Genomic DNA, 25,942 nt, shown 5'->3' on the forward strand with positions numbered 1-25,942 from the left:
ACCAACCCAGGAACCCATATTTGACAAAAACTTGTTTGCTGAAATCAAATGGAATCCTCCTTAGTTAGCTACAGGCATCCAGGGAGATGAACAGGGTTATGTGAACCCTGGCACTGTCTCCTGTCCTTTCTTGGCTTTTTCCCAAAAGGAGGGCACACTGAATTGCTCAGCCAGATTCCTGGATGCTCACTGGGCCACATTACTAGTGAGCAGGATCACTCTATTACAAGATCACCTTCAAAAGCAAATGAACAGCTCAACTAGTAGGCACTTTGCCCAGAGGCTCTTTGGCCATATGCGTCTGTCTTCTAGTATCTTAAACACATTCTAGGACTCTCATCTCTTCAGTATACTGTCCTTCCTCAAGTCCACATGACAATGGCTTGAGAAAGGGAGAGACGTCCTTTGGTCTCACCCCATCCATTTGTGCTCCAGCTCAGTTAGCTAAAGAGATCCTATTTGCTCAAGTTTAGTTAATAAGAATGGGTGTTTGTTTTCTTTTGTAAGTATGTCGACCTCCAAACCACCTGGGGAACAGCAATTGTCAAGGCAGAATTTGGCCTTTAGAGGTTTACTGATTTTAATACCCATCATTACCTCCCACTTTAATCTTTCTTCCTATCCCTAACTTCTTATCAGTCCTTCAGTGATATCACAGGGAAGGAGAAGGCTTTTGTTGTTCTGGAAATCAAACTACAGTCCGGAAAATTAACAGTCATTCAGTGCTAATGGAGTAATCTAGCTCCCTAACATTCTCGTTTTTCCTCGAGTCCATTATACAATTTGGATTGCATAACATTGGTAGAATTGAAGAAGGTCAGAATTAGCAGGCCGGAAGGGAATTTTTCAGCAACACACACGGCAGATTAGTTACCATCTCCTATTCCTGCACTTGTTTTTCAAGGAGGCCTGGTAGAAATAGTAGCAGACCCGAAGCAGAACCCTGAATACCACTTAGGCAGTGGAGCTCTCCCCACCTCCACCCTCCCAGCTTCCTCCCGGGTCAAGAGTAGACTTTAACATCTTACCTAGGATAAAGGACAGCTCTCTTTGACCCTCTCTTGTCAGGAGCTTCATTTGTTATTGGCAGAATTCAATTTCCTGGATCAAAGAGCAGCTTAGAAAGGCTTAGATGGTATCCCAATGCTCTTAGTAAACCATGCTTCACTGAGTTGCATTTAAATGAGTCATAGACATATGGATTACATTGCACTTAAAATACACATGGCTCAAGAAATTAAAGGATATCATTTTTTTAACCAAGTATTTGGCAGATCTAAAGTATTCAAAATGTTTTTCCAAACTCTACTTGCAGCTGTACTCCCCATTCCCCGTGGCTAAGGTTGTATAACCCAGGGAGACGGGTGCTGAGGAAACAGTTGGATGAATGGGTGTGGACCCCAGAATTTGATGAGAGCTGCCTGTGGTATCTGAAATTTTCTTCAAATGTTCTTTGGAAGTATCAAGAACTGGTTTAACCCTGCTGTGTTGATGCTGAAGGCAGTGAATGCATGAGTGGATTTAAATTCCAAGTGCTGTGCTAGGCATGTCGTCCCAGAGAGACCTGGTAGTCCTGTTTGAGATGTAGTTTCTAATTGTAGCTTTGTAGACTGAGAATGATTTCATTTGCAATTCCCATGTTGTCCCAAATGCCTGGAGTTGCAGAACAAATGGATTGCCAGCCAGTCTGATGTGATTTTTTGTATAAGCCAAACTCTCAACCCCACCCCTGCATAAACAGGGTCTCCATTTGCAATGTACTGAATGTTTCTGTCTCCCTTCAAGTTCTTATATTGAAATCCTAGTCCCCAAGGTGATGGTATTAGGAGGTGGGGCCTTTTGGAGATGATTCGTTTATGAGGGCTCTGCTCTCATGAATAGGATTAGTGCCCTGATAGAAGAGACCCCAGAGAATTAGCTCACCTTTTCCACCAGGTGAAGACACAGCTAGCAGCTACCATCTATGAACCGGAGAGAGGGCCCTCACCAGACGCCAAATCTGCTGATCCCTTGATCTTGGACTTCCCAGACTCTAGAACTGTGAGAAGTAAATTTGTTGCTTATTTGCTACTCAGGTTATGCTGTTTTGTTATAGCAGCTCAAATGGACTAAGATACCATTATTTCTAAATTGTTGGAAACATGATATCATTTTCTTAGGGTCCATTGCTTAAGCTCAGACTCAGTAATAAGCCTGGTGATCTGAAGGGATGCAGCTTCATGATACACTTGCCTGAAATATCAGAGTGCATCCAAAATTGAAATAGCCTAGATGTGTTGATTCTGAAAGCCATGTGCACACAAGCCTTAAACGTCCTAATCCATAGAATAGAACAGATTTGGACTTTGGTCCCAGAGACCCCAATTCAATTCCAGATACTGAGACTTCCTGGTTGGGTGGTCTTTGGTACGTCACTTGCCTTCTAAGTTTTACTTTTTCATCTGCATTCATAGTAATACTACTTGTAGTATTACTACCAGGTGTAGTGGCTCATGCCTGTAATCCTAGCACTTTGGGAGGCTGAAGCGGGTGGATCACTCGAGCTCAGGAGTTCGAGACCAGCCTGGGCAATGTGGCAAAACCCTGTCTCTACCAAAACCAACCAACCAAACAAACAAAAACCCCCACAAAAATTAGCCAGGCATGGTGGCACATGCCTGTAGTCCCAGCTACTCAGGAAGCTGGGGTGGGAGGATCTTTTGAGCCCAGGAGGTGGAGGTTGCAGTGAGCTGAGATCATACCACCACACTCTAGCCTGGTTGACACAGCTAGATGCTGTCTCAAATAATAATAATACTCACTGCTTTGTGAGCGTTTGCTGAGAATGGATACCTTGGAAAACGCACTTCACACAGTGTCTTATTGAATCCTCATGGCAACCCTTTGAATGAGATATTGTCTGCATTTTATAATGAAACTCAAGCACAAGGAGTTTAAGTAATTTACCCAGTATTGGGCATAGCCAGGAGTCAAACTCAGGCCTGCCTGCCTCTTACTACATTATAGCACTTGCATAGAAAATAGAGACATTGATACCTTCATTGCAGGGTGTGGAAGGCTGAAAAATGCACCCTCTCCCCTCCAATGATAACCACATTCTAATCCCTGAAACATGTGGCAGAATCTTTGCAGATGTGATTAAGTTAAAGATCTTGAGGCTGGGCATGGTGGCTCACGCCTGTAATCCCAGCACTTTGGGAGGCCAGGGCAGGTGGATCATCTGAGGTCAGGAGTTCGAGACCAACCTGACCAATATGGTGAAACCCGGTCTCTACTAAAAATACAAAAATTAGCTGGGCGTGGTGGTGTGCCCCTGTAATCCCAGCTACTCGGGAGGTTGAGGCAGAAAAATTGCTTGAACCCAGGAGGTGGAGGTTGCAGTGAGCCAAGATTGTGCCACTGCACTCCAGCCTGGGCAATAGAGCGAGACTCCATCTCAAAAAAAAAAAAAAAAAAAAAAAAAAAAAAAAAAAAAAAAAAAAAAAATGGTTATAAAAACCTTGCTGATAAAACAGGTTGCAGTAAAGAAGAATCGCTTGAGCCCGGGAGGCAGAGGCTGCAGTGAGCTGAGGTCACACCACTGCACTGCAGCCTGAGCGACAGAGCGAGACTCCGAGACTCCGTCTCAAAAACAACAACAACAACAACGACAACAAAGTTAAAGATCTTGAGATGGGAAGATTATCTTGGATTACCTGGATGGGCCCTAAATACAATGGCAAATATATTTGTAAGAGGGAGGCAGAAGGAGATTTGACTACAGACAGAACAGGAGACAGTGATGTGGCCACAGAGGCAGAGATTAGAGTGGTGCAGCCACGAGACAAGGAGAAGCTGAAAGAGGCAAGGAACAGATTCTCCCAGAGGGTGCGCAGCCCTGCTGACCCCTTGATTTTGGCCCAATAATACCGATTTCATTCTTCTGAACTCTCGAGCTGTGTGAAAACAATTTTCTGTTGTTTGACGCCACCAAATTTGTGACAATTTATTACACACTGGCCCCAGGAAACACACACACAGGGTTTGTGAGGTTAGGAGATAATGTATTACAATGTGCTTAGTACAACGTCTGGCACATAGCAAGCAGGTTTTCAATACATGCTAATTTGTATTAATGCAAAGTCCAGAAGAAATGTTTTCAAGTGTTTTGGGGATGCAAGTCATGACGTGTGGCCCTTGCAGCTTTCTTCAAGCATGAAAATGACAAGAGAAAAAAGCATATTGAGCAATAATCTGTGTGGTTATTGCTTATCTACATTACCTAAGTTCCGGGTCATGTTCTCTGATGCTGTGTCTGCCCTTAGGGAACTTCTGGCTGAGGATAACTAGGAATGATTGTCATGTATTAATAAATGGTGATAGGTAAAATGTAGGAGATGTCTGTATAACAGGCATTGTACTCTGGTATTTACCTGGGTCATCTCATTCTCTTGTTACAACCAACCAATGAAGAGTAGATTCCTATATTAGCCCTATTTGGCAGATGGGGACCCTGAGGTGTGGAGCAGTGTGACTTGCTCAAAGTCATGTGGGTGGGAAGGGCAGGGCCAGGATGTGAAGCTAGATCTGTTTGACTCCCAAGTCCAGGCTTTCAACAGGGGCAGTATATTGCCTCTCAGACGTATAGTCCTAGCTCAATATGCTTTGGGCTCTTCTTTGGTTAGCACTGGCATTTCTTCTCCACTATTCTACTCTCCCCCTTCCCTTTCCTCCTACCCTTCCCAGGCCCTGGTTAGAATTTTCATGTCAGTGTAATGTGATAGTGTAATCCAGGCAGGTGTGGATCCCAAGCTTGGCTCCTTGCACTACCTGGAGGTATAAGCTTTGTCAAGTCGCTCAACCTTTGGGAGTCTCAGTTTTCTCATCTACGTGATGGGGATAATAACCTCATAGGATGTGTGTGGAATTCAATAACGTAATGCTCTTAAAGGATTTACAGGGTGCCTGGTGCACTATGAAAGCACAATAAATAGACACTGTTATTTGTGTTTTGCAGGGTCAGAAAAACATTTAAGAATGAAGTCAGAGGGAATTCCCCTGAGCTGGTTTCCAAATGTAATTAAGAAGGGTTGACCTTAAAATCCATTGCCCCTGGGAGGAAATTACTTCTGCTCTCCAGTGATGCCCAGTTTGACCTAATTGTGTCTCGAAAACACTGCTTTGCAGTGTTCTCCAGTGGGCCAAACTGTACCTCTTTTCTGTGCCTGCAGAATCAGATGAGGCCCTGAACTGTCCAATATGGGGTTGGGATTTGTCCACTGGTTCCGGCTCTCCTTCCAGGGAGCCACAGCCAGTGCAGCCAGGAAGGATGTCCACGGTTTTCTTTTGTCTCAAGCTTATTTCTCCTGGCTGCTCTTCAGCAGGAGCACGGGGTAAAATGAATGGGAGGAAGCTGTCAACTGCCCTGTTGGCCTTAGATGGATCCTTATCCGAACTAAGGGAAGCTGTGGACTTGGAGGAAGTCAGGAGTGCTTGAGTTTGGGGATCCCTTTATCATCAGGCTGCTTACCTTCAGATAACAACAACTGGCATTGAGGGAATGAGCATTTACCATGAACTTAATATTTTATGTAGATTTAAAAATCCTTATGTATATTTATATACAAATGAGGTCATACTGTATTTCTTGGTTTTGTAACCTTTTTTTTTTTTTCACTTGGAAATATAGCATGGGCATTATGAAAACATTTAAAAGATTTTACATGGAACTTTTGGAATGTTTGACATTTTCATAATAAAACTTCAGAGAAAATTAAACAAGTTATAGAGTTTTTCAATGCATGGTATACTTGCTATACTATTTTATACTTTGCTTTTTTATTTTTTGTCTTCAGTGTCTTTCCACATGAGCATATTTGTAGACCTGTTTCATTCTTTTTAATGGTGACATAGGATTCCACTGAATGGATGAATCAAAATTTATTAATTTCCTTATTAACTAACAGTTAGGTTTCTGATTTCTTGTTATTACAAATAATCCTAGTAATAGGATTGTACATAACCTGTAAGCACATTTGCAAGTATTTCTGTAGGACTATACCTAGATGTAGAGTTACAGGATCCTATGAGGTACATAATTAAAACGTTTTTAAATTTTGACAAGTTGTACCTCTCACTCCACAGATACCTCCCTAAAGACTGAATGTACCATTTTGCATTTATACAACAGCAGATACCTCCCCAAGGTTGAATGTACCATTTTGCATTATGAGTATATTATAAATATGTCTCCATGTACCTTTATCATATTTAAAAAATTAATTAGAAGTTTTATTTTTACTTACTTTGTAGCCCATAAAACAAGTCTCAGTAATTTTACTTTTCCTTTTTTACTTTTAATTTTGTGAGTTCATACATAGTAAGTGTATATATTTATGGGGTACATGAGATGTTTTGATATAGACATGCAATGTGAAATAAGCACATCATGAAGAAAAGGGTACCCATTCCTTCAGGCATTGCAAACAGTCCAATTATACTCTTTATTTAAAAATGTACAGTTAAATTGTTATTGATGATAGTCACTTTGTTATGCTATCAAATAATAGGTCTTATTCATTCTTTCTATTTTTTTTTTGTACCCATTAACTATCTGCATCTCCCCACTACACTTCCCAGCCTCTGGTAACCATCACTCTCTCTGTCCATGAGTTCAATTATTTTGATTTTTAGATCCTACAATGTCTGTGCCTGGCTTATTTCACTGAACGTAATGATCTCCAGTTCCATCCATGTTGTTGCAGATGACTGGAGCTCATTCTTTTTCATGGCAGAATGGTACTCCATTGTGTATATGTACCACATTTTCTTCATCCACTCATCCCAGATCCAGTCATCCCAGATCCAGTCATCCCAGATCCACTCATCCCAGATCCAGTCATCCCAGATCCAGTCATCCCAGATCGAGACTTAGGTTGCTTCCAAATCTTGGCTGTTGTAAACTCTGCTGCAACAAACCTAGGAGTGTAGATATGTCTTCAGTATACTGATTTCCTTTCTTTTTTTCTTTGTTTTTTGAGATGGAGTCCCACTCTGTCACCCAGGCTGGAGTGCAATGGCACAATCTCAGCTCACTGCAACCTCTGCCTCCCAGGTTCAAGCGATTCTCCTGTCTCAGCCTCCCAAGTAGCTGGGATTACAGGCATGCACCACCATGCCCGGCTAACTTTTTGTATTTTTAGTAGAGACGGGGTTTCACCTTGTTGCTCAGGCTGGCCTCGAACTCCTGTTGCCCAGGCTGGTCTCGAACTCATGAGCTCAGGCAATCCACCCGCCTCAGCCTCCCAAAGTGCTAGGATTACAGGAGTGAGCCACCGCGCCTGGCACACTGATTTCCTTTCTTTTGGGTCTATACCCAGCAGTGGGATTGCTGGATCATATGGTAGCGTGACATAGTGGTTGTACTAATTTATATTCCCACTGACAATGTGCACAAGGGTTCCCTTTTCTCCACATCCTCACCTCACCAGCATTTATTATTGCCTGTCTTTCAACTGGGTGAGATGATATCTCATTGTAGTTTTTTTGTTTTGTTTTGTTTTGTTTTTTGAGACAGAGTCTTGATCTGTCCCGAGGCTGGAGTGCATTGGTGCGATCTTGGCTCACTTCAACCTCCGCCTTCCGGGTTCAAGTGATTCTCATGCCTCAGTCTCCTGAGTAGCCGAGACTATAGGTGCATGCCACCACACCTGGTTAATTTTTTTGTATTTTGTATTTTTAGTAGAGATGGGGTTTTGCCATATTGACCAGGCTGGTCTCAAACTCCTGGCCTCAAATGATCCATCCCAAAGTGCTGGGATTACAGGCATGAGTCACGGCACCCAGCTCGTTGTAGTTTTGATTTGCATTTCTCTGATGATCAGTGATGTTAAGCACCTTTTCATAGGCTTGTTTGCCATTTTTATGCCTTCTTTTGAGAAATGTCTATTCAAAGCTTTTGTCCATCTTTTGATTGGATTATTAGGTTTTTTTTTCCTTATAGAGTTTTGTGAGTTCCTTATGTAGTCTCGTTATTAAGCCCTTGTCAGATGGGTAGTTTGCAGATATTTTCTCCCATTCTTTGGGTTGTCTTTTCACTTTGTTGATTGTATCCTTTGCTGTTCAGAAACTTTTTAACTTGTTGTGATCCCATTTGTCCATTTCTTCTTTGGTTGCCTGTGCTTGTGGGGTATTGCTCAAGAAATTTTGCCTGGACGAACGTCCTGGAGATTTCCCCCATGTTTTCTTGTAGTGGTTTAATGGTTTGAGGTCTTAGTTTTTTTTTGCGGGGAGGGGACAGAATCGTGCTTTGTTGCTTAGGGCTGAAGTGCAATGGCGCGATCTCAGCTCATTGCAAACTCCGCCTTCTTGGTTCAATTGATTCTCCTGTTTCAGCCTCCCGAATAGCTGGGATTACAGGCATGCACCACTACTCCAGCTAATTTTTGTATTTTTAGTAGAGACAGGATTTTGCCATGTTGACCAGGCTAGTCTGAAACTCCTGACCTCAGGTGATCCACCCGCCTTGGCCTCCCAAAGTGCTGGAATTACAGGCATGAACTACTGTGCCCAGCCTGAGGTCTTAGATTTAAGTTTTTAATCTGTTTTGATTTGATTTTTGTATACAGTGAGAGATAGGGGTTTAGTTTTATTTTTCTGCATATGGATATCCAGTTTTCCCACCATTTATTGAAGAGACTATCATATCATTTTCATGGCTGTGTGATATTATATTCTATGTGTATGCATGATTAACTCTTACAGTTTCTTATAATGAAAAATTATCAAACACGCAGAGTAGAGAGAATGATGTTATGAATCACTGTATACCCAACTGAGTCAAAGAGAATTTACATGTAACATGAATATATAGAGGCAAGTTGCCCTTGGCTCCTCTACAAGTTTATATCTCACTACCCTTGTTGAGAGATCCTGTTTTCAAACACACCATTGAATTGATTATTGAGCTTGGGCAGACTCTTTAAACCCAGACTCTCTTGTCTTTTTTTTCCAAACAGCTTTACTGAGATATAACTCACATACCATATAGTTTACTCATTTAAAGTATACAATTTTATCTGTTTTAGTATATTTACAAAGTCGTGCAGCCATTGACATAATCTAATTTTAGAACATTTTCACCACTCCAAAAGGAAAGCATTAGCAGTGTTATGAGTTGAATGGTGTGCCCCCAAACTCATATGTTGAAGTCGTTATCCCCAGTACCTCAAAGTGACCTTATTTGGAAATTGAGTTGTGGATGTATTTAGTTAAGATGAGATCATACTGGAGTATGGCAGATCTCTAATCCAACATGACTGGTATCCTTTTAGAAGGGGGAGGTTTGGAAACAGACACACACTCTGGGAGAATGCCATGTGAAGATTAGAGTTATGCCACCATAGGCGAAGGAACTCAGAAGCCTGGAGAGAGGCCTGGGATAAGCCCTTTCCTTGCACCTGCATAGAGAGCATGACACCTTGATCTTGGACTTTTAGCCTCAAGAACTGTGTGACATAAACTTCCAATTTTTAAGCCACTTGGTTTGTGACGCTTTGTTAAGGTAGTCCTAGAAAACAAGTACAGTCATTCTTCATTCTCCCCAACCCCACGTCAGTCCTGTGAAGCTGGCAATCTGATGTCTCTAGATTTACTTATTCTGGATGTTTCATATAAATGGGATTATACAATATGTGGTCTTTTTGACTGGCTATTTTCACTTTGGGTAATGTTTATGCGGTTTATTCATGTTGCAGTATGTATCAGTATTTCTTCTTATTGCTATATAGTATTACGTTGTATAGATATACCACATTTTGTTAATCCATTCATTAGTTGATAGATCTGCCTTTTAAACTTTATGTTTTAAATGCCTCATATGCCTTTTAAATCAAACATTCTATAAGTTTGATTTCAGGGGATACTGATTAAGCACCTCTATGTAAAGTCCTGTGCTAGGTGCTGTAGAGATTAGGCATGAAAACAGGATATTCTTACCTTCTGGCAGTTTAGACTCTGTGGGAGAGAAAACAACATGCAAACAGCATAATCCAAGACAGATTACAAATTTACATGGTAGAATTGAAAGTAAAGTACTGCGAAGGCAAGAGGAGTGGGAATTTGTGACTGGGGAGGAGGGGAACCTTCCCTAATGGGGGTTACTTGGAATATTATCTTGCAGAATGAAGGGAGGCTTTTGATGAGAGAGGGAGATGAGATGAATGGAGAATGAGAAAGGAATTCAGACTGAGAAAACAATGTGTAAACATTTAGTCTGGATCAAAGGGAACCTAAAACTATAGTGCTACTAATCTTTTAGGAATTTAATATCCCTAACTAGCCAAATCATTTGAATTCAGAAGAGTAATATATTGAGGTTGGAGAATGGGTTGCTTTTCCTTCACTGGTGGGCTACCAGAGAATTTGAGTGGCACAGAGCTCAGTATTTTAATTCTCCCATTTTTGGCTTTGAGTTGTGTTCTCTTGCCTCAGGTAGACCCATGTGGTCAGGGAAGTAGGTGAGCTACTTCTAGGAAACATACTTGAAGTGCACTCTAAAGCTAGTCTGTATTTCTACACCTTGGAAGAGAAGCAGCTTTCCTCCCACCCCTCCCCACTGAAGAACAATTTGGGCCTAGCCAAGGGGATAGAGGTGTACTTGGTGGATGGAGCCCATGGATTGGAAGGGGCTGAGCACAAGGCAGTGATGGCTTCTTCACAACTTCTGTAGATGGGGAAGCCTCTTGAGATGCAAGGCTGGTGGGCGGGATGCAGGTGGATTTATGGATAAACATTTGGATTTGGGAGAGGCCCTTTCAGCCCTCTCTTTTCCCCCAGCTCCGAGGATGTGATTAATTTCTTCATCTAGGCTCTCTGGAAATTGGAGGGTGTTTCCTACTGTTTACCCTTTGTGCTTGGGCAATGGAGCATGACTATCCTGGAGAAAAATGAGAGGAGGCTGACAGTGTGGCCCCTGGACAGATTCTGTCCTGAAAATGAAACTACATTTACACTTCACCCAGGAGATATTTTTGATTTTGAGCAATTAATGTTTGCTTTTTCTTTATTTAGAACTCAGTGATATACACAGACCTTTGGCTGACCCCTTGAATAAACTAAGTGAGTAGTCTTTTGGGTACTCTGGGGCAAGTTGTTAGGTCTTACGCAAACTCAACTGGGGCAGGTATTGAGTCAGAGAATCCCTGACTTTTCTGGCAAGTCTCTTGCCAGTGTACTGGGCTTGAGCTCTGGACTACTCATTGAGAATTCCTAATTTATGTCGTTCCTTTCTTCTCTTCCTTCATTAAACAAATATTGTGAGTGCCAACTATGTGGCAGGCACTGGGATAGGTCCTGGGTATTCCTGGGAAAATCAGTGGTGATCAAAATAGTCTCTGCCATCATGGGGCTTAGAACTTAGAAGAGGGGACAGATAATTAAACAGTTACATAACAATGTGGGGCTTGCTAGGAGGGAGGAAGTAGAGGGTACTGTAGGAACATGGGGAAGGGGAACTTCCTCTGGACTGGGGGCACGGGAAGTCTGATAGGAGGAAGTAAAGAAAAGGGGGAGTGTGGTGGTGGTGGAGAGTGTGGCAGAGTTGGCTCATGCAACAGCGAGTATGTGCCAAGCAGCACAAATCACAGGATCAAAGGCCCAAAGGCAAGAATGACATTGAAAATGAAAAGAAGTTCTCTATAGTTAGAACAGAGAGAAGGAGGAAGGAAATGATGAGAAGAAATTGGTGAGGCAGGCAGAGGTGAGTCCTTAAAGGGCCTTGCAGGCACCTTAAAGAGTTTGGACTTTTATCTCAAGGGCAATGGGAAGCGGATGAAGAATATTTTAAAAGTCACGTAGTGACAGCATCCAAAATGCATTTGAGAAGGACTAATTTAGGGAAGAGGTAGCTGATATAAAGAGAAGAGGATAGATTCCAGAGATATTTATAGGGTGGAATCATGGAAACTGGGAAATGGGTTGCATGTGGGCTGAGGGAGAGGGTGGTTTCAAGGGACAGTCCAAAGTTTCTAGCTTGAATAAGTAGCAGAATAGTTGTCTTAATTCATTTTGCATTGGCAAAACATAATCCTAGAGACTGGGTCACTTATAAAGAAAAGAAATCTGTTTCTCACATTTCTGCTGGCTGGGAAGTCCGATATCAAGGTACCAGCATCTGGTGAGGGCCTTCTTGCTATGTTACCCCATGGTGAAAGGCAGAAGGGCAAGAGAGCACACTTGCAGCCTCAAGCCCTTTTATAACAGCATTATTCCATTCATTAGGGTGGAGCCCTCATGGACTAATCACTCCTCATCAGGCCTACCTCCCAACATTGTTGCATTGGGGATTAAGTTTCCAACACAGGCTGTTGGGGGGACACATTCAAACCATAGCAAGGGTGGTGTCTGTCCCTGGATTTTTCCTTAGCTTGTGGTGGGACCCTGGACAAGCCACCTCTTTCCTTGGACCTTTAGTTTTCTCATTGGATAGGTAATTAGACTCAATAGACTAATTAGACTAGGTAATAATTCCTAGTCACCAACTTGGCAGGATCATCGTGGGGATGCAATAATAAAACCTATGTGAAAAGCAGTACCTGTACTCTTTCCATAACGCTGACAGGCCCAGCAGAAGCAGAATGTGTGCCTCCCCTGGTTTTCTCTGTTTTTTCCTCCTTATCTAAAATTCTAAGCACTTGGTCTCTTAGGAACTGGTGAGACCTCTGCCCATTACAGCAGCTGAGGCTTCACTGGGGACCTCTCTAGGGGTTCTGAAACTGGCTTTTGTTGAAAACAATGATATCATTGAGTAGGTGGAGCTGGGCCAGACTTTCCTCAGCCAGTTGAAGGAGAAATGGGGTCTTTATGACTTCTGTACTTGTGGCTCTTTTCCAGCCTCTTCCATGGCTCCCATGTGTCTCACTTCCCCCCTTTCCTCCTTACAGAAAACTGGCAGTCTCCACATTTTCTCCTCTTGCATCAGTCTCCCTGGGGAGAGGGCCAGAAGGGCCAAGGAGCTATAATGGCTGCATTATATCAAGCATGGTTTCTTTTTCCAAGGGCTCCTTTCTGGGGAAGGGAAGGGCAAGTCATGGAAAGGGACTCCTTTGGAGGGAGACTGGAGTGCTGGGGAAAAGGGTGATCTAAGTGTGGGGAGGAATGTCAGGCTCTTTGTATTCTAGAAGTTCTTTATCTCTTGACTCACTGATGCTAGATTTGGGGCTTGGGTAAGAATGCAAAGGTCAAACTGGCCTCTCTGGGATATGGTGATAGGAATATGGGTTTGGAGAAGGAGGGCAGCCATGTTGAGTGAGTATCCTTAGTTCCTGATCCCCAGACTGGTCTTACTCTCTGCTCACAACACACACACACACACACGCACATACACGCATGCGTGCACATACACATCCCTTCTCCATAACTGTGTAGACAGCTTGTTAGGAGAAACTAGAAATCGGTTACCACACTGGTTTGCAGCTGTTCCAGGAAGGAAGATGAGCTGTGAAACAGTGCCTTCTGGGGACCAGACAGTTACACCTGCCCTCTGCATGGTGTCAGCATTTGCCAAGCACTTGGGAACTACAGGTGCCAAGCCAGGAGAGGGAAAGGAAACCTAGGCCTGCCTCATTGGCTGCTGAAGCCCCATCCTGTAGCGTAGTGCCTGCACATCATGGACCTCCATACATGTTTGTGGAATGAGCAAGTGGACTTGCAGATGCACGGTCTGCAGGGTCTGATGCTCAGAAAAGGTGCTGCATCTTGACCAAGGACCCCAGCAAATAGTGATGAAATCAAGCTGTGAGAAACTCTGGCCTCCTGATGCCAGGTGGCCTGCAGTTTGTACCATATTATACTGCTTAATATGCAGTTATTCATGAGATTGCATGAATAGCCTTTCTCTCTGCCTTCTGGGTGTGTCTGGATGGCCCAACTCTTGGCTTGTCTACCACTGACATTTAGCTTACTCTAGTTCATTGAGCTGATGGGTTTAGAAACAAAATATAACTGTGTGATGCTGGGCAAGTTGCTTTTGCTCTTTCTCAGATTCTTCCATCTGTAAAAGTGGAGGTAAGGGTTAGGCAGAGAGGGTGGCATATAAATAATGTTTCATTGCGGTAGACTCTGTAACTTACACACTAACTCTCGCTTCTCCTAAACAATCTTTTGGAAAGGATATGGGGGAATGCATAGAATGAGGGAAAAGCTGAAAAACTAAGGTTTGGAAAGGTTGAGGTCCCAGAATGAATAGATGGTCCCTTCATGTACTATCATCTTGAAGTTCCGAGATGAGCTCTGACTGTCCAGGCATATCATGAAGCATTCATTTGGCCAGGCAAGGGCAGGGACCTTGATCAACTCCAGGTGCCCTCGTCAGCAATGCAATGAGAAGGGAGTATTTCTTTAAATACAAATCGGGCCACTGGTATCTCAAGAAGGTGGCACAGATGCTGGGCGAGCTCCGACAATAGGTATCCACTATGATCTAGGAGGGCTTTCCAAGTTCTGACATCCTTGACTTAGGCTTTGGGTGTGGTTTGTGCCTTAGTATGCTAAGAAACATTGGGCAAGTTTATGAAAGTTACTGGGATATTTAATCAGAGCCTAAAAAGCGCTAAGCACCTACATGTAGCAGGCTGGTTTGTGGTCCTCACCTACCTGTTTTATGTTTGTTTGCTAGTTTCAGGGAGTGGTTCGCTTATTCCCTTTTCTCTAAGCATATTCTCACAACTCCAATGATCTCAGAGGGTCATTCTCTTCATTTCCCCTGTGTCTTATCCACACCATTTTTCTTTATGATGTAGCTCTTTCGTCCTACCCTCTTACATCCGTCTTTCCCTTCAGGTTTTTGTGGTATCGGCTAATCTGATAAACACTGTGGTTTTTTACCAAAAACTGGTTGCTAGAGAAGTTGCTCCTACTCACCGTTTTCGCTTTTAAGTTTTCTCAGAAATACTAAAGGTAGCACCTCATTTCCCAGAACTGTTCTTATCTGATTTCAACAAATACAGATAATGGACTGTTCGGGACACTGGAAACAAATTTGTGAAGTCTTCTTGGGTGAGCCATTTTGAGGGCCCCTCAGGTCCCTGTCAGTTAAGTTGTCTGATCTCAAGAAGTCACCTCTATTTGTGCTGAGAGTTACCCATCTTCATAGAGGCAGCCAAGAGGGAGGCCTGAAGAGGGTTAAGTAAAGACCCTGCTGGCCAAAGGAGTCAGTGGTGCTCATCCAAACATCCCTTGATATATAATGTAATAGCAAAACACAGGACCAGAAACTAGTCGGAAGGGTGCCAGGTCTTGTGGGGACTGGGAGAAGATGTCATGGGAAGTGGTTGGTGAAAGGGAGTGTTGACTTAATGCATTGTTTGGAAACTTCCTTAATAGGAAGTTAAAGAAAACATACTGAGTAGTGTTGGCCTTTTGCCAGGCTTCTGGATGGCGCCATTTTGCCTTCAGAGTGTTGCTTCCAAAGCTGCTCCTCTGGCAACGATGGTGCTTATTCAAGGGAGTCCCTGGAATAGGAGGAGGTCCCAATTTTTTCCTCTCGGAGCAACCTCCAAAGTTCCCCCTTCCTTGGCCTTTGTGTTCCCTCATAAAGGAATGTGTCTGCTTGCAGCCCCCTGGACTCATCAGTCCCTTATTTGGCTTTGGGGCCATGCCTTTGGCACGTTGGTTTGTTTCCATTCCTTTGGAGTCAGAGGTGGAATGAGTACTGATGCAGAAATCTTGGTTCTGAAGCAGCTCTAGCTGTCTCTTCCCTGCTTGTCTTTCAGCATCTTAGAAAACAAAACATTACTCACTGAATTTATTTTGTCCCAAATCTAGACTAGTGCAGGCCATGACATTAGAATAGCACTCTGCTTTTCAGAGACACTTTCCAGGACCTGTCTGTCCTGGGCATTGCCATTTCTGTTTGATAGAAAGGGAAACTGAGGCTGAGTAGTTTGTGACTTGCACCATATCACCTAGCTAGTTAAAAAATATTGTCAAAATTTATAAACCCAAAAAGAGAGAGACTAGTATTATAAACCTCAGACAGCCATTACCTAGATTTAACAGTGATCAAGATTTTGGCACCTGTATATATAGCTAGTGCTGGAGAAAATGATAGCAATATTTGTAAAGCGCAAATACTTTCTACTTTACAAATAATTCTTTCACATTTGTTCATTTTATCTAACAAATAGTCTTGTGATCTTCCTATATGCCAGGCACTATTCTCACATCTTACAGGAGCACTACGAAGTAGATTTTATCATTCTCCTCATTTTTATGATGAGAAACCATAGGCATGGAGAAGTTACTGACCAGTCTGAACTCACACTACTTATAAGAGCTAGGATTTGAAAGTATTTTCTCATTTGGTCCTCAGCATCGCTGTGATACTGACGGTGATTATTAGTCTGTTCATTTTGCAGTCTAGAAAATGGAGGGGGTTTATGTGGCTCACGTGAAAACAATTTTTATGCAAATACATAGTGAGCACTTCTCGAAGTTTTATTTATCTAATTAATGGGGGAACCAGCAAGATGATAAAACTGGTTTAAAATTGGATAAGGGAAACTAAGATGTATTTGTGTGGGTGTGTGTGTGTATTTAATAGTGAAAAAAGGAATGCTGAGATAAGATTGCTAAATTAGATACAAAACTAGTTAATATCCTAGGGGCTGTAAAACCATGACCTTTGGGGTTATCTTTTCTACTAGATGAAAATATTTGCATTTCTGTTGTATCTTATTAAGTTTTTACAAGTTAACATCTGATTTTACAGAGTGGAGCAAGGGCTGCCGTAATTAATTGTAAATAGTACATCTTTCAAAGCCACATTCTTCCCATAAAGACCAGAGAACCATAGGCAGGCCTCTGAGAGTCTAAGGCTTGGCTGTGCTCCGTGTTTTTTAATTTACTTTTTGAGATGGAATCTGGCTCTGTCACTCAGGCTGGAGTGCAGTGGTGCAATGTCAGCTCCCTGCAACTTCTGCCTCCTGGGTTCAAGCGATTTTCCTGCCTCAGCCTCCTGAGTAGCTGGGATTACAGGCACGCACCATCATACCCGGCTACTTTTTTTTTGTAGAGAGGGCTTCCGCCCTGTTAGCCAGGCTGGTCTTGAACTCCTGGCCTCAAGTGATCCACCTGCCTCGACCTCCCAAAGTTCTGGGATTATAGGCATGAGCCATCACGCCTGGCCCTGGCTGTACACTTGTGTGACATTGAGAGAAACCATAGTCATCTTTTGCTTTATTTCCAGGCTTTGGAAGGGCAGTTTCGTAATGCGGCTGCTTAATGCTTAAACCAAAGCATTCTGACTTTCCCTCTATGCTGGGCTAGTATGATCTTTAGATTTTTGGAAGGTGATTAGGAGGCTAGACATGAAAATAGAATTAAAATGTTAAAATTGCTCAAATGGAGTAGAATAATTCCCACAACCTGAAAACATAAATCACCTGAAAAAAAAAAAAAAAAAAACGATTAAAATACAGATTTCTTAATCCTTCCCTAGAGAAGGGAGGGGATTGTGTATTTTTGAACAGTCTTTCCGTGTTGTGCAGTTGCTGGACTAAGTCACATGGTGAGGACATTATTACTAACAGAGGCAGGATGAAGACCCTCCAGGTGAAATAAGAGAGACCAGAAAAGCAGGACCTCCCAAGGCATCATCTGGAGACTCTTGGAAGAATTAGATAGAGAAAGACCCAGAGAAAGGAGGTGTCAGCAAAACTCGCTACTGAGATGAGCAGAGTGATGCTCGCCTATGCTGAGCTCGTCTGCAGAGAGTGTTTTTCAAGGTAATTTGGAAATTGTTATCACTTTATCTTCACTGGTCTGCTTATCTGAAGCAGGAGGAAGAAGGTTTGAGCTCCAGAAGATGTTTTGCAAATTCATTTTAGTGTCACTGCTCCTTCCTCTCTAGAGGGTGGTTTAGCATAGAGAGGCATTTGAAATTTGTCTGATGATGAATAGAACTTAAAGGAATTGTCCTGAGTTTGAAGCTTCCAAGCCTTAGAAAAGATGGGTCCAAGCTGTTTTCAGGCTGCAGTGTACTTTTGGGGCTGGCTGCTTGTACAGGTTTCAGTTCTTCTTCCCTAGAGAGTGACCTAATGTTTTATGACCAGTATTTGGGGGTAGCTTATTTTCCTAGGTGGAAGTCTGAAGATGCAGGTTTTGCTCGGGGACTTTCGAATCTAAGTGACACAGATTTTGCTCAACTGTAGTGCTGGCTACTATTCTAATGGTGCTGAGACGTGGCAGTGTCCTACTGATTTCTGCCTGTCCATGGGCTCCTGAGCACGGGGCAGATAGAGCGGGAGGCAGCAGGGTAGAACAGAAATTGCTTTTCTATTAAAGCTAGAAAAAAGGAGTGGGCGGAATGGGAAATCTTGCACACTCCTTTCTCTTCCTGGATGCACATCACTCACAAGTCGTTTCCTGAAAATCCTAATGCAATCCAGTGGTGAGAGACGGCTTCCTGCCGGTCTGCTGAGCCAGCCGCTTGTTAGGGAGGAGATGAGAACAAGATGTGGTCAGAGAATGGGGCAGCTGGGCTGGGCCGGGCTGCTCAGTGGCCATGTGCCCTCCTCTCTGTGGGATAGCAGTGTCCTTTGGTTCTGCGAGCAGCACCTGAACACATGGGCGTATATGGACCTAGCTTGGGGGAGTTGCAGAGTGGTTCAAACAAATGGCTGGGCCCTAACCCTAGAGTTTCTATCTGATTCATGAGTCTGGGTGAAGCCCTACAATTTGCATTTTTAACTAGTTTCTAGATGATACTGCTGCTTCAGAAAGGGTGGTTAGGTGGAAGATGACGGCAGGTGGTTTTATGCAGATTCAGAGGCCAGAACGAAGGCCTGTGGGTGCCAGTGACAGAGGGGGAGTTTTTAATCTGGAGTAAAAAAATTAACTACTATATGTGGTCAGATAAGGAGTGGGTAGTCTCAGGAGCAGCCTCTCCCAGGAGGTGTCCAGTGGTGAATGGCCATCTGGCAGATTCCTACACAAGATAAAAAGTTCATTTATTCATTTGCGAGTTTATTCACTCATCCACTCGTTCACAGAATGCATATGTACTGCCTGCTTGCTAGGTGCTGGGGGCGGGGGAGAAGGCTTCAAAGACACCAAGGTCCCTGTTTTTGGGGAGCTCACAGTGTAATTGGAGTTTAACTGTATGATTTCTAGGGTTCCTTTCAGTGCTGAGGGTCGGAGACTCCTGTGATGATGGGGTAACGTCACTGGATGAATGATTGTTTTCCCCCCTTGCTGAGCCTCGGAAGAGGCTGAGAATGTTTTTACCAGGAGTGGATTTTCTGTGGGAAAATTCACACTTCCCCACTGACACCTGGAATGAACCATTAAACTCTGAACTCCTGACCAGCTGTACATAGCGCAGTCTGTGAAACCAGACCCAGGAAATGGGTTGCAGGAATGAGCACACTGCGTTTTACCACCTCTCTTAAGTGACGTACTGGGGAGTTCATGGCTGGGGAAAGTTAGAGAAACTTTCTGGGTTCTTCTGTCATAATCCCTGTTGAAAGCAATAATGATTATCACTAACTTTTACTGAGCTCCACTTTGTGCCAGGCATGGCATTAAGCCTGCTACATTTATTATGTTGTTTGATCCTCATCACAGCCCTGTCAAATGAGTATTTCATCCTCTTTTTTGTCTAAGAGGAAACAAAGGTTCAGAGACGTATGTTTACTTGTTCATGGCCATAGAGACAGTAAATTTGTCAGAGCTGGAATCAAAACTTCAGTTTTTCCAGTGTCCAGACACTGAAGCTCCCAGTACACTGAACTCATCCATCCATTCATTCAGTAACTAGTTAAGTGGTTTTTCATTGAACAAATGTTGAGCACTGACATAAACCAGTGAGCAAAACTGCTTGGCCTCTGCCCTCATGAGGCTTACAGTTTTTCTCCCTCAGGCAAATGGGTGACTCCTCCCTTGAATCTTGGGCTAGTTAGATGCTAAGGAGAAAGAGAAAGGACTGGCAGACAGACTGTCAAGTTAGCCACTGACCCAAAGTTTCCGTGTGAATGAGAATTTCTCTTCACAAAGCTGGGGTTTGTGCTTTGCTTTATTTTTACATTTTCCTGTTGGGTTTCTTTTCTTCTTGTCCAAGGCGAGAAGTTGAAGGCCTTGACATAGTACAGGAGACAATTCTTGTGGCATTTGCCTTCTGACCACACACTGGGGATGGAGGGAAATCTGAGTGATCCCAGAACTTAGAGCTGGAAGTGACTCTAGAAGGATTCTAGAGACCCTCCACGATGACCCTCTCTTGCTGGGAAATGTTACCTCCTTCAAGACCTGGTTTATCCCTGCAGATTCCTTTGGCTTTCTGTGCTGGCCACAGCCTACATTTTCTTCTTTTTAAGAGCAGTTTTAAATTAAAATTTCAGTTTTCAAAACACGTCTCTGACAGTTAATTTAAAAGTCAACCCGCTTCAGAAATATGCAACTTATATTGTGAACATCTTCTGCAACTCCTGAGATAATCATTATCAACAAAGGTCATTTGTTTCTCCTTTTTTTTTTTTTTTGGAAACAGTCTCGCTCTTGTCACCTAGGCTGGAGTGCAATGACATGATCTCAGCTCACTGCAACCTCCACACCACAGGTTCAAGCAGTGCTCCTGCCTCAGCCTCCCGAGTAACTAGGCACCTGCCACCACACCCGGCTAATTTTTGTATTTTTAGTAGAGACAGGGTTTCACCACATTGACCAGTCTGGTCTTGAACTCCTGACCTCAGGCAATCCGCCTGCCTCAGCCTCTCAACGTGCTGGGATTACAGGTCTGAGCCACCACACCTGGCCTCTAATTGTTTCTGATGCCTGCTTTAGAGTGTGTAGTGTTTGATTTTCAATGAAATGGACTTTTAAAATACATACTCTTCAGAACTTTACTGTTGCTGTCTAACTCCATTTTAGGCATCTTCCCATATTAGTACATATAGAGCCACAGCATTCTCTTTTTGTCAGATTCCAATTTCTAATGGTGCCTTCCTTTAGAAACCTTTCTTGCCCCTGGACCTGGACTTTTTTTTTTTTTTCTTTTTCCTTTTTTTTTTTTTTTTTTTTTTTTTTTTTTTCTTTTCTCTTTTTTGAGCTGGAGTGTCACTCTTGTCGCCTAGACTGGAGTGCAATGGCATGATCTCGGCTCACTGCAACCTCTGCCTCTCAGGCTCAAGCGATTCTCCCACCTCAGCCTCCCAAGTAGCTGGGATTAGAGGCACCTGCCACCATGCCCAGCTAATTTTTGTATTTTTAGTAGAGAAGGGGTTTCACCATGTTAGCCAGGCTGATCTTGAACTCCTGACCTCAGGTGATCCACCCGCCTTCGCCTCCCAAAGTGCTGGGATTATAGGTGTGAGCCACCGCACCTGGCCGACCTTGACTTTCTATAAATAAATTCTCCCTTTAATGAGGCTGAACTATTAATAGTTGAAAACATCCATTTGACTCTTGTATTTTTCTTTTAATTTTTAGAGAAATTCTAAGAATATTTCTTGGAGTTGCCTGACCTTTGGTGAGGAGATTCTTAACCTCACTTAACCCTTCAAGGGGTCTGTGGTGAGAGAAACCAATGTCCAAGTTTAGAAAAGAAAAAAAGGAATTTATTGGAAGGGTAACATAGAATTACCAGGTCTCAGGGAATCTGAACCACTAAGCGTCAGAAAGGGCAGGCAATGGAAGCTTAAGGAACCCTTGTGGCAAGCACAGAAGAACAGATGCTTTGCTTCCATCTGTTCAGACCTGGCAGCATCACTCCACTGGCCAGATCACCGCTTGGCCAGGGCCAAGTAGGACTCCTTGATTGACAGTCTCACCAAAATATGCATCAGAGAAGAGGTATTCCCTTAAAGAAAAATTGCTCTGCTGATACTAAAAATTGGTAGATCCAGTGCCGGAAAAATCAACCAAGGTAACAATAGGGTTCATAGGCCCTGGGAAATTTTGCATGTGTTTGCATGTCTGTTTTCCCAGGACCCAGACAAATACTAAGATCATTGCTTTAGTTTTGTCAATTCGATCTAGTTGGAGTGATGTTCCCATAGTGATGATAAATTGTATTTAATTTACATTAAATATAAAATTAATAGCAAACTTCTGGTTTTCCCTTTTGTTCCTTAGCCCTTAGTGGCTGCCCAGTTTCTTTTGCATGGAGATGCTTGGGATAGTCCTGCCTGGTTCAGTTAAAATCACTAGTTGTTGTTGCTAGGAGAATGGAGTTCATCCACTTATGATATAAATGTCTCTTTTTATTTTTTGCAGGCAACTTTTTGCTCCTTCCTACACAGAAACCCATTATACTTCAAGTGGTAACCCTCAAACCACCACACTGAAATCGGAGGTGAGTTCAGGTCAACAAATGTCTATACAGCAGCTGTCCTCTCCCAGCACCACTCCTAGGACCTCAGGAGACGCCTGATGGAGTTGGTTCCTCCCCTGAAGGAAGTGTTTCCCCCAAGTGAAGACCAAGGGAGCAAACAAGAGAAGCAAAACATGTATTTGATGTTTCATAGGTGCTCCTCCTTCTTTGCTAACTAAAATGGCTAAAGAAACATAGACTATTTTAGGGTAATTGCATCTGATTACAGTTGGTGCAAATTATTATGAAACATACATGTTCTTTACTTTATGTTAATTACCCACATATTAACGAAAGTTTTAGTAAAAGGAATGACTTACTCATAATCCTGTTGTCTCATCCAATTAGATGTTTGATCAGTCCTTTTTAAATGGATGTATAACATTTACCGAGTTGTAATAACCGTGCATATACATTTTGTAGTCTACTATTTTAATGGGATTTTTAAGTTACGAAGATTTTCTTATTTTGCTTCTGTATTCATATTGGACACTTTTTTCCCTCAAAGTTGTTTTTGAGTAGGGATGTTTACACAATGTCAAAGATCTTTCATTTAGAAAATGGTCTTTCAGATGGTTACCTGTCAGTTTGCTTTGCCGCACTCCACTGGTAGACATTTAAGGTAGTGAATGATACACATTTCATGGTGTCTGGTTCTTCTTACAGGGATGCCTATTGGAATCTGTAGGCTCAGGACATTGATTCTCAACCAGGAGAACCAGTGGTGTTCCCCCGACCCCAGGGGACACCTGGTAATGTTTGGAGGCAGTTTTGATTGCCGTGACTGGCAGGGAGGATCTACTGGCATCTGCATTCTATAATGCACAGGACAGACCCATCACTCCCCTACAACAGAATTATCCACCTCCAAATATCCGTAGTGCCCAAGTTGAGAAACCCTGGATTCAAGTGACCATTCTCAAAGTCTGGGCTGGTGAGATGGGGGTAAAGAAGGGAAGATGCACGCTGGCAGGAGCAGCAGTGGCCTTTGCCTTTGGGGCAGGACGTAATGGACTACTGAGGCACAGACTGGGAGGTACGGTGTGGAGAACAGCAGGAGAGGTTCCTCCGCCTCAGGACTCCTCCAGCAGCTTCCCATGGAACCTGAGTACTCTACCAGGCCCGTTCTTTAAAATATCTCTGCTGGAGTGCAAGTGTCCAGCAAGATAACACTGGCCGCTATCAGTCATTAACAGCTCAGATTAGTTCACCAGATTACCCCTGTATGGGGAAAAGGACACAGGACAGGTAATTTTTGTGTGTGTGTGTGACAGAGTCTCACTCTGTAATCCAGGCTGGAGTGCAGTGGTGTGATCTTGGCTCACTGCAACCTCCGCCTCTCGGGTTCAAGCAATTTTCCTGTCTCAGCCTCCCGAGTAGCTGGGATTACAGGCATGCACCGCCACACTTGGCTAAGTTTTGTATTTTTAGTAGAGACAGGGTTTCACCATGTTGGCTAAGCTATTCTCGAACTCCTGACCTCAGGTGATCCGCCCACCTTGACCTCCCAAAGTGCTGGGATTATAGGCATGAGCCACCATGCCTGGCTAATTTTGTATTTTTAGTAGAGATGGGGTTTCACCATGTTGGCCAAGCTGGTCTCGAACTTCTGACCTCAGGTGATCCACCTGCTCCAGCCTCCCAAAGCACTGAGATTACAGGCATGAGCCACCGTGCCCGGCCACAGTTTTTGATAGATCCAAGAGACCTGGAGCATAGTAACTGGGTAGTTCAGGAGCTGTATTATATGGCTGAATGCGAAGACCAGTGCTGCCTTCTTCACCAAGACTTTCCTGGATAGGGAAGCAGTTGGTAGTGTGACCAGTGCCTGCAGCAAAGTTGGGCTGTGTCTTCTCATCCCCAGGGAGGCTGTCTAGCTGTGACTTCATATTCTTCCATGCCCCTTGGTCAAAACTTTTCCTCTGTTCTTGAGACCTCTGTTCTCTGCCTCCAGGGGCAGGGGTGGGATGGGGGAACAGGCATGCCTAGAAAGCCTAGCTATGACAACCTCCTTCAAATACCCTCCTCTGAGTTTGGATCGTGCCACTTCTATACCCACAGCTCAAGAATGTGTCTCAGTCCACAAATTTGCCATGAGCTCACGCTTCCTGCTATGAAAGCTCCCTTGGGGTGGCCCCATCAGGCTGAGAAGCTGAGGAATGCAATGACTTCATGAGTGATTCTTGACTTGTTCTTTGTGCTCTCAGCTTGTGCATTAGGCAGAGATGTTGTAAGGGCCTTTCAGAAATAGAGGACTGGAAGAGAACTCCCCCTCTCCCAAAATCCCCTCCTTCCAGAAGGTCTTGTTGGCTGAAGCACATCCTAGCTGAACCTTGGGACGGACAACTCATTGTTTGCTTATATCCCCTGCTACTAGACTCTTGCAAAGCTCCCACCCAGGCCCATGGGGTTCTCAGTCAGACTTCTCATTTTGGAGCCGAGATCTCAATGAAAAATGGGAATGGAATAAACCACTCAGCTGCCCTTGACCCGAATGTTGGAGACTGCACTCTACTACCAAACTTGGCCTGGGGTAGCTGGAGTTCTGGCAACCTTATCAAGACTCATCAGCCAGGCCTTTTGGCGACGGCCTGCATCTAGGTCAGGCGGTTGGGGGAATGGGTCTGTGAATGTGTTCCAACAGAAAGAATGACATGGTTTGCGATCTGAAGCCAAGGTTGTTTTCTTGGCTTTAACTAGTTATATGACCTTAAACAACCCCCTTGACCACACTAGTGTTGAGTTTTCTCCTTTGTAAATTGGATATGCTGATATCTGACTCGCGGGGCTGTGGAAGGGTAAGATGAATCACTGATTTTTATGGGAATTCGTAAACATCTCTTCCAACCCCACATTTTACAGATGAGGAAATTGAGAGAAGAGGAAAAGTAACTTGCTCAAGTTCAGATAACCAGTAAGTGGCAAGGCTTAGGCTAGAACTTGACTCCTTTGTTGCTAGAGAAGCTGGGGATAAAAGAGCTCTGACTAGCCAAGTTCCTCCTTTGCTACTGCTGAGAGAGGCAGAGGATGGAGCTTGGGGCCAGGTTGGTGGGGTTCCAGTTTCCACTTTGCTGTGTCACCTTGTGAATGACTTAAAACCTCTCTTTCGACTTCCCCCCTTTAAAATATGGCAATAATAATATCTACCTCATAAGATTATGGTCAGAATCAAAGGGAAAAATCTGCCTAAGTTGTTCAAGCAGTAAGAGCTGGGTAGATATTAGCTCTTTTATTTTAGACATAGGGCCTCGCTCTGTCCCCAAGGCTGGAGTGTAGTGACATGATCACAGCTCACCGCAGCCTTGAACTTCTGGTTTCAAGTGATCCTCTCGCCTTGGCCTCCCAAAGCACTGGGATTACAGGCACAAGCTGCCATGCCTGGTTAGATGTTAGCTCTTATTTTTTTTATTTTATTTTATTTTTTGAGACAGAGTCTCACTCTGTTGCCCACACGGGAGTGCAGTGGCATGATCTCAACTCAATGCAACCTCCACCTCCCAGATTCAAGCGATTCTCATGCCTCAGCCTCCCAAGTAGCTGGGATTACAGGCGACCACCACCACACCCAGATAATTTTTGTATTTTTAGTAGAAATGG

At 43.5% G+C, this 25,942-nt stretch overlaps 1 protein-coding gene across 1 annotated transcript in view; it reads left to right on the top strand.

Annotated features, from left to right (window-relative positions):
- Window positions 1–25,942, top strand: part of ADAM19 (ADAM metallopeptidase domain 19) — a 95,375-nt gene that overhangs the window by 14,818 nt on the left and 54,615 nt on the right. The window contains exon 4 of the mRNA XM_017856613.1: window positions 22,249–22,327. Coding sequence (XP_017712102.1) covers window positions 22,249–22,327 — 79 coding nt within the window. The remainder of the gene's footprint in view (window positions 1–22,248; window positions 22,328–25,942) is intronic.

The sequence above is a fragment of the Rhinopithecus bieti genome, unplaced genomic scaffold, assembly GCF_001698545.2.
Source record: "Rhinopithecus bieti isolate Rb0 unplaced genomic scaffold, ASM169854v2 scaffold_2915, whole genome shotgun sequence".
In the NCBI taxonomy this organism is placed as follows: domain Eukaryota; kingdom Metazoa; phylum Chordata; class Mammalia; order Primates; family Cercopithecidae; genus Rhinopithecus; species Rhinopithecus bieti.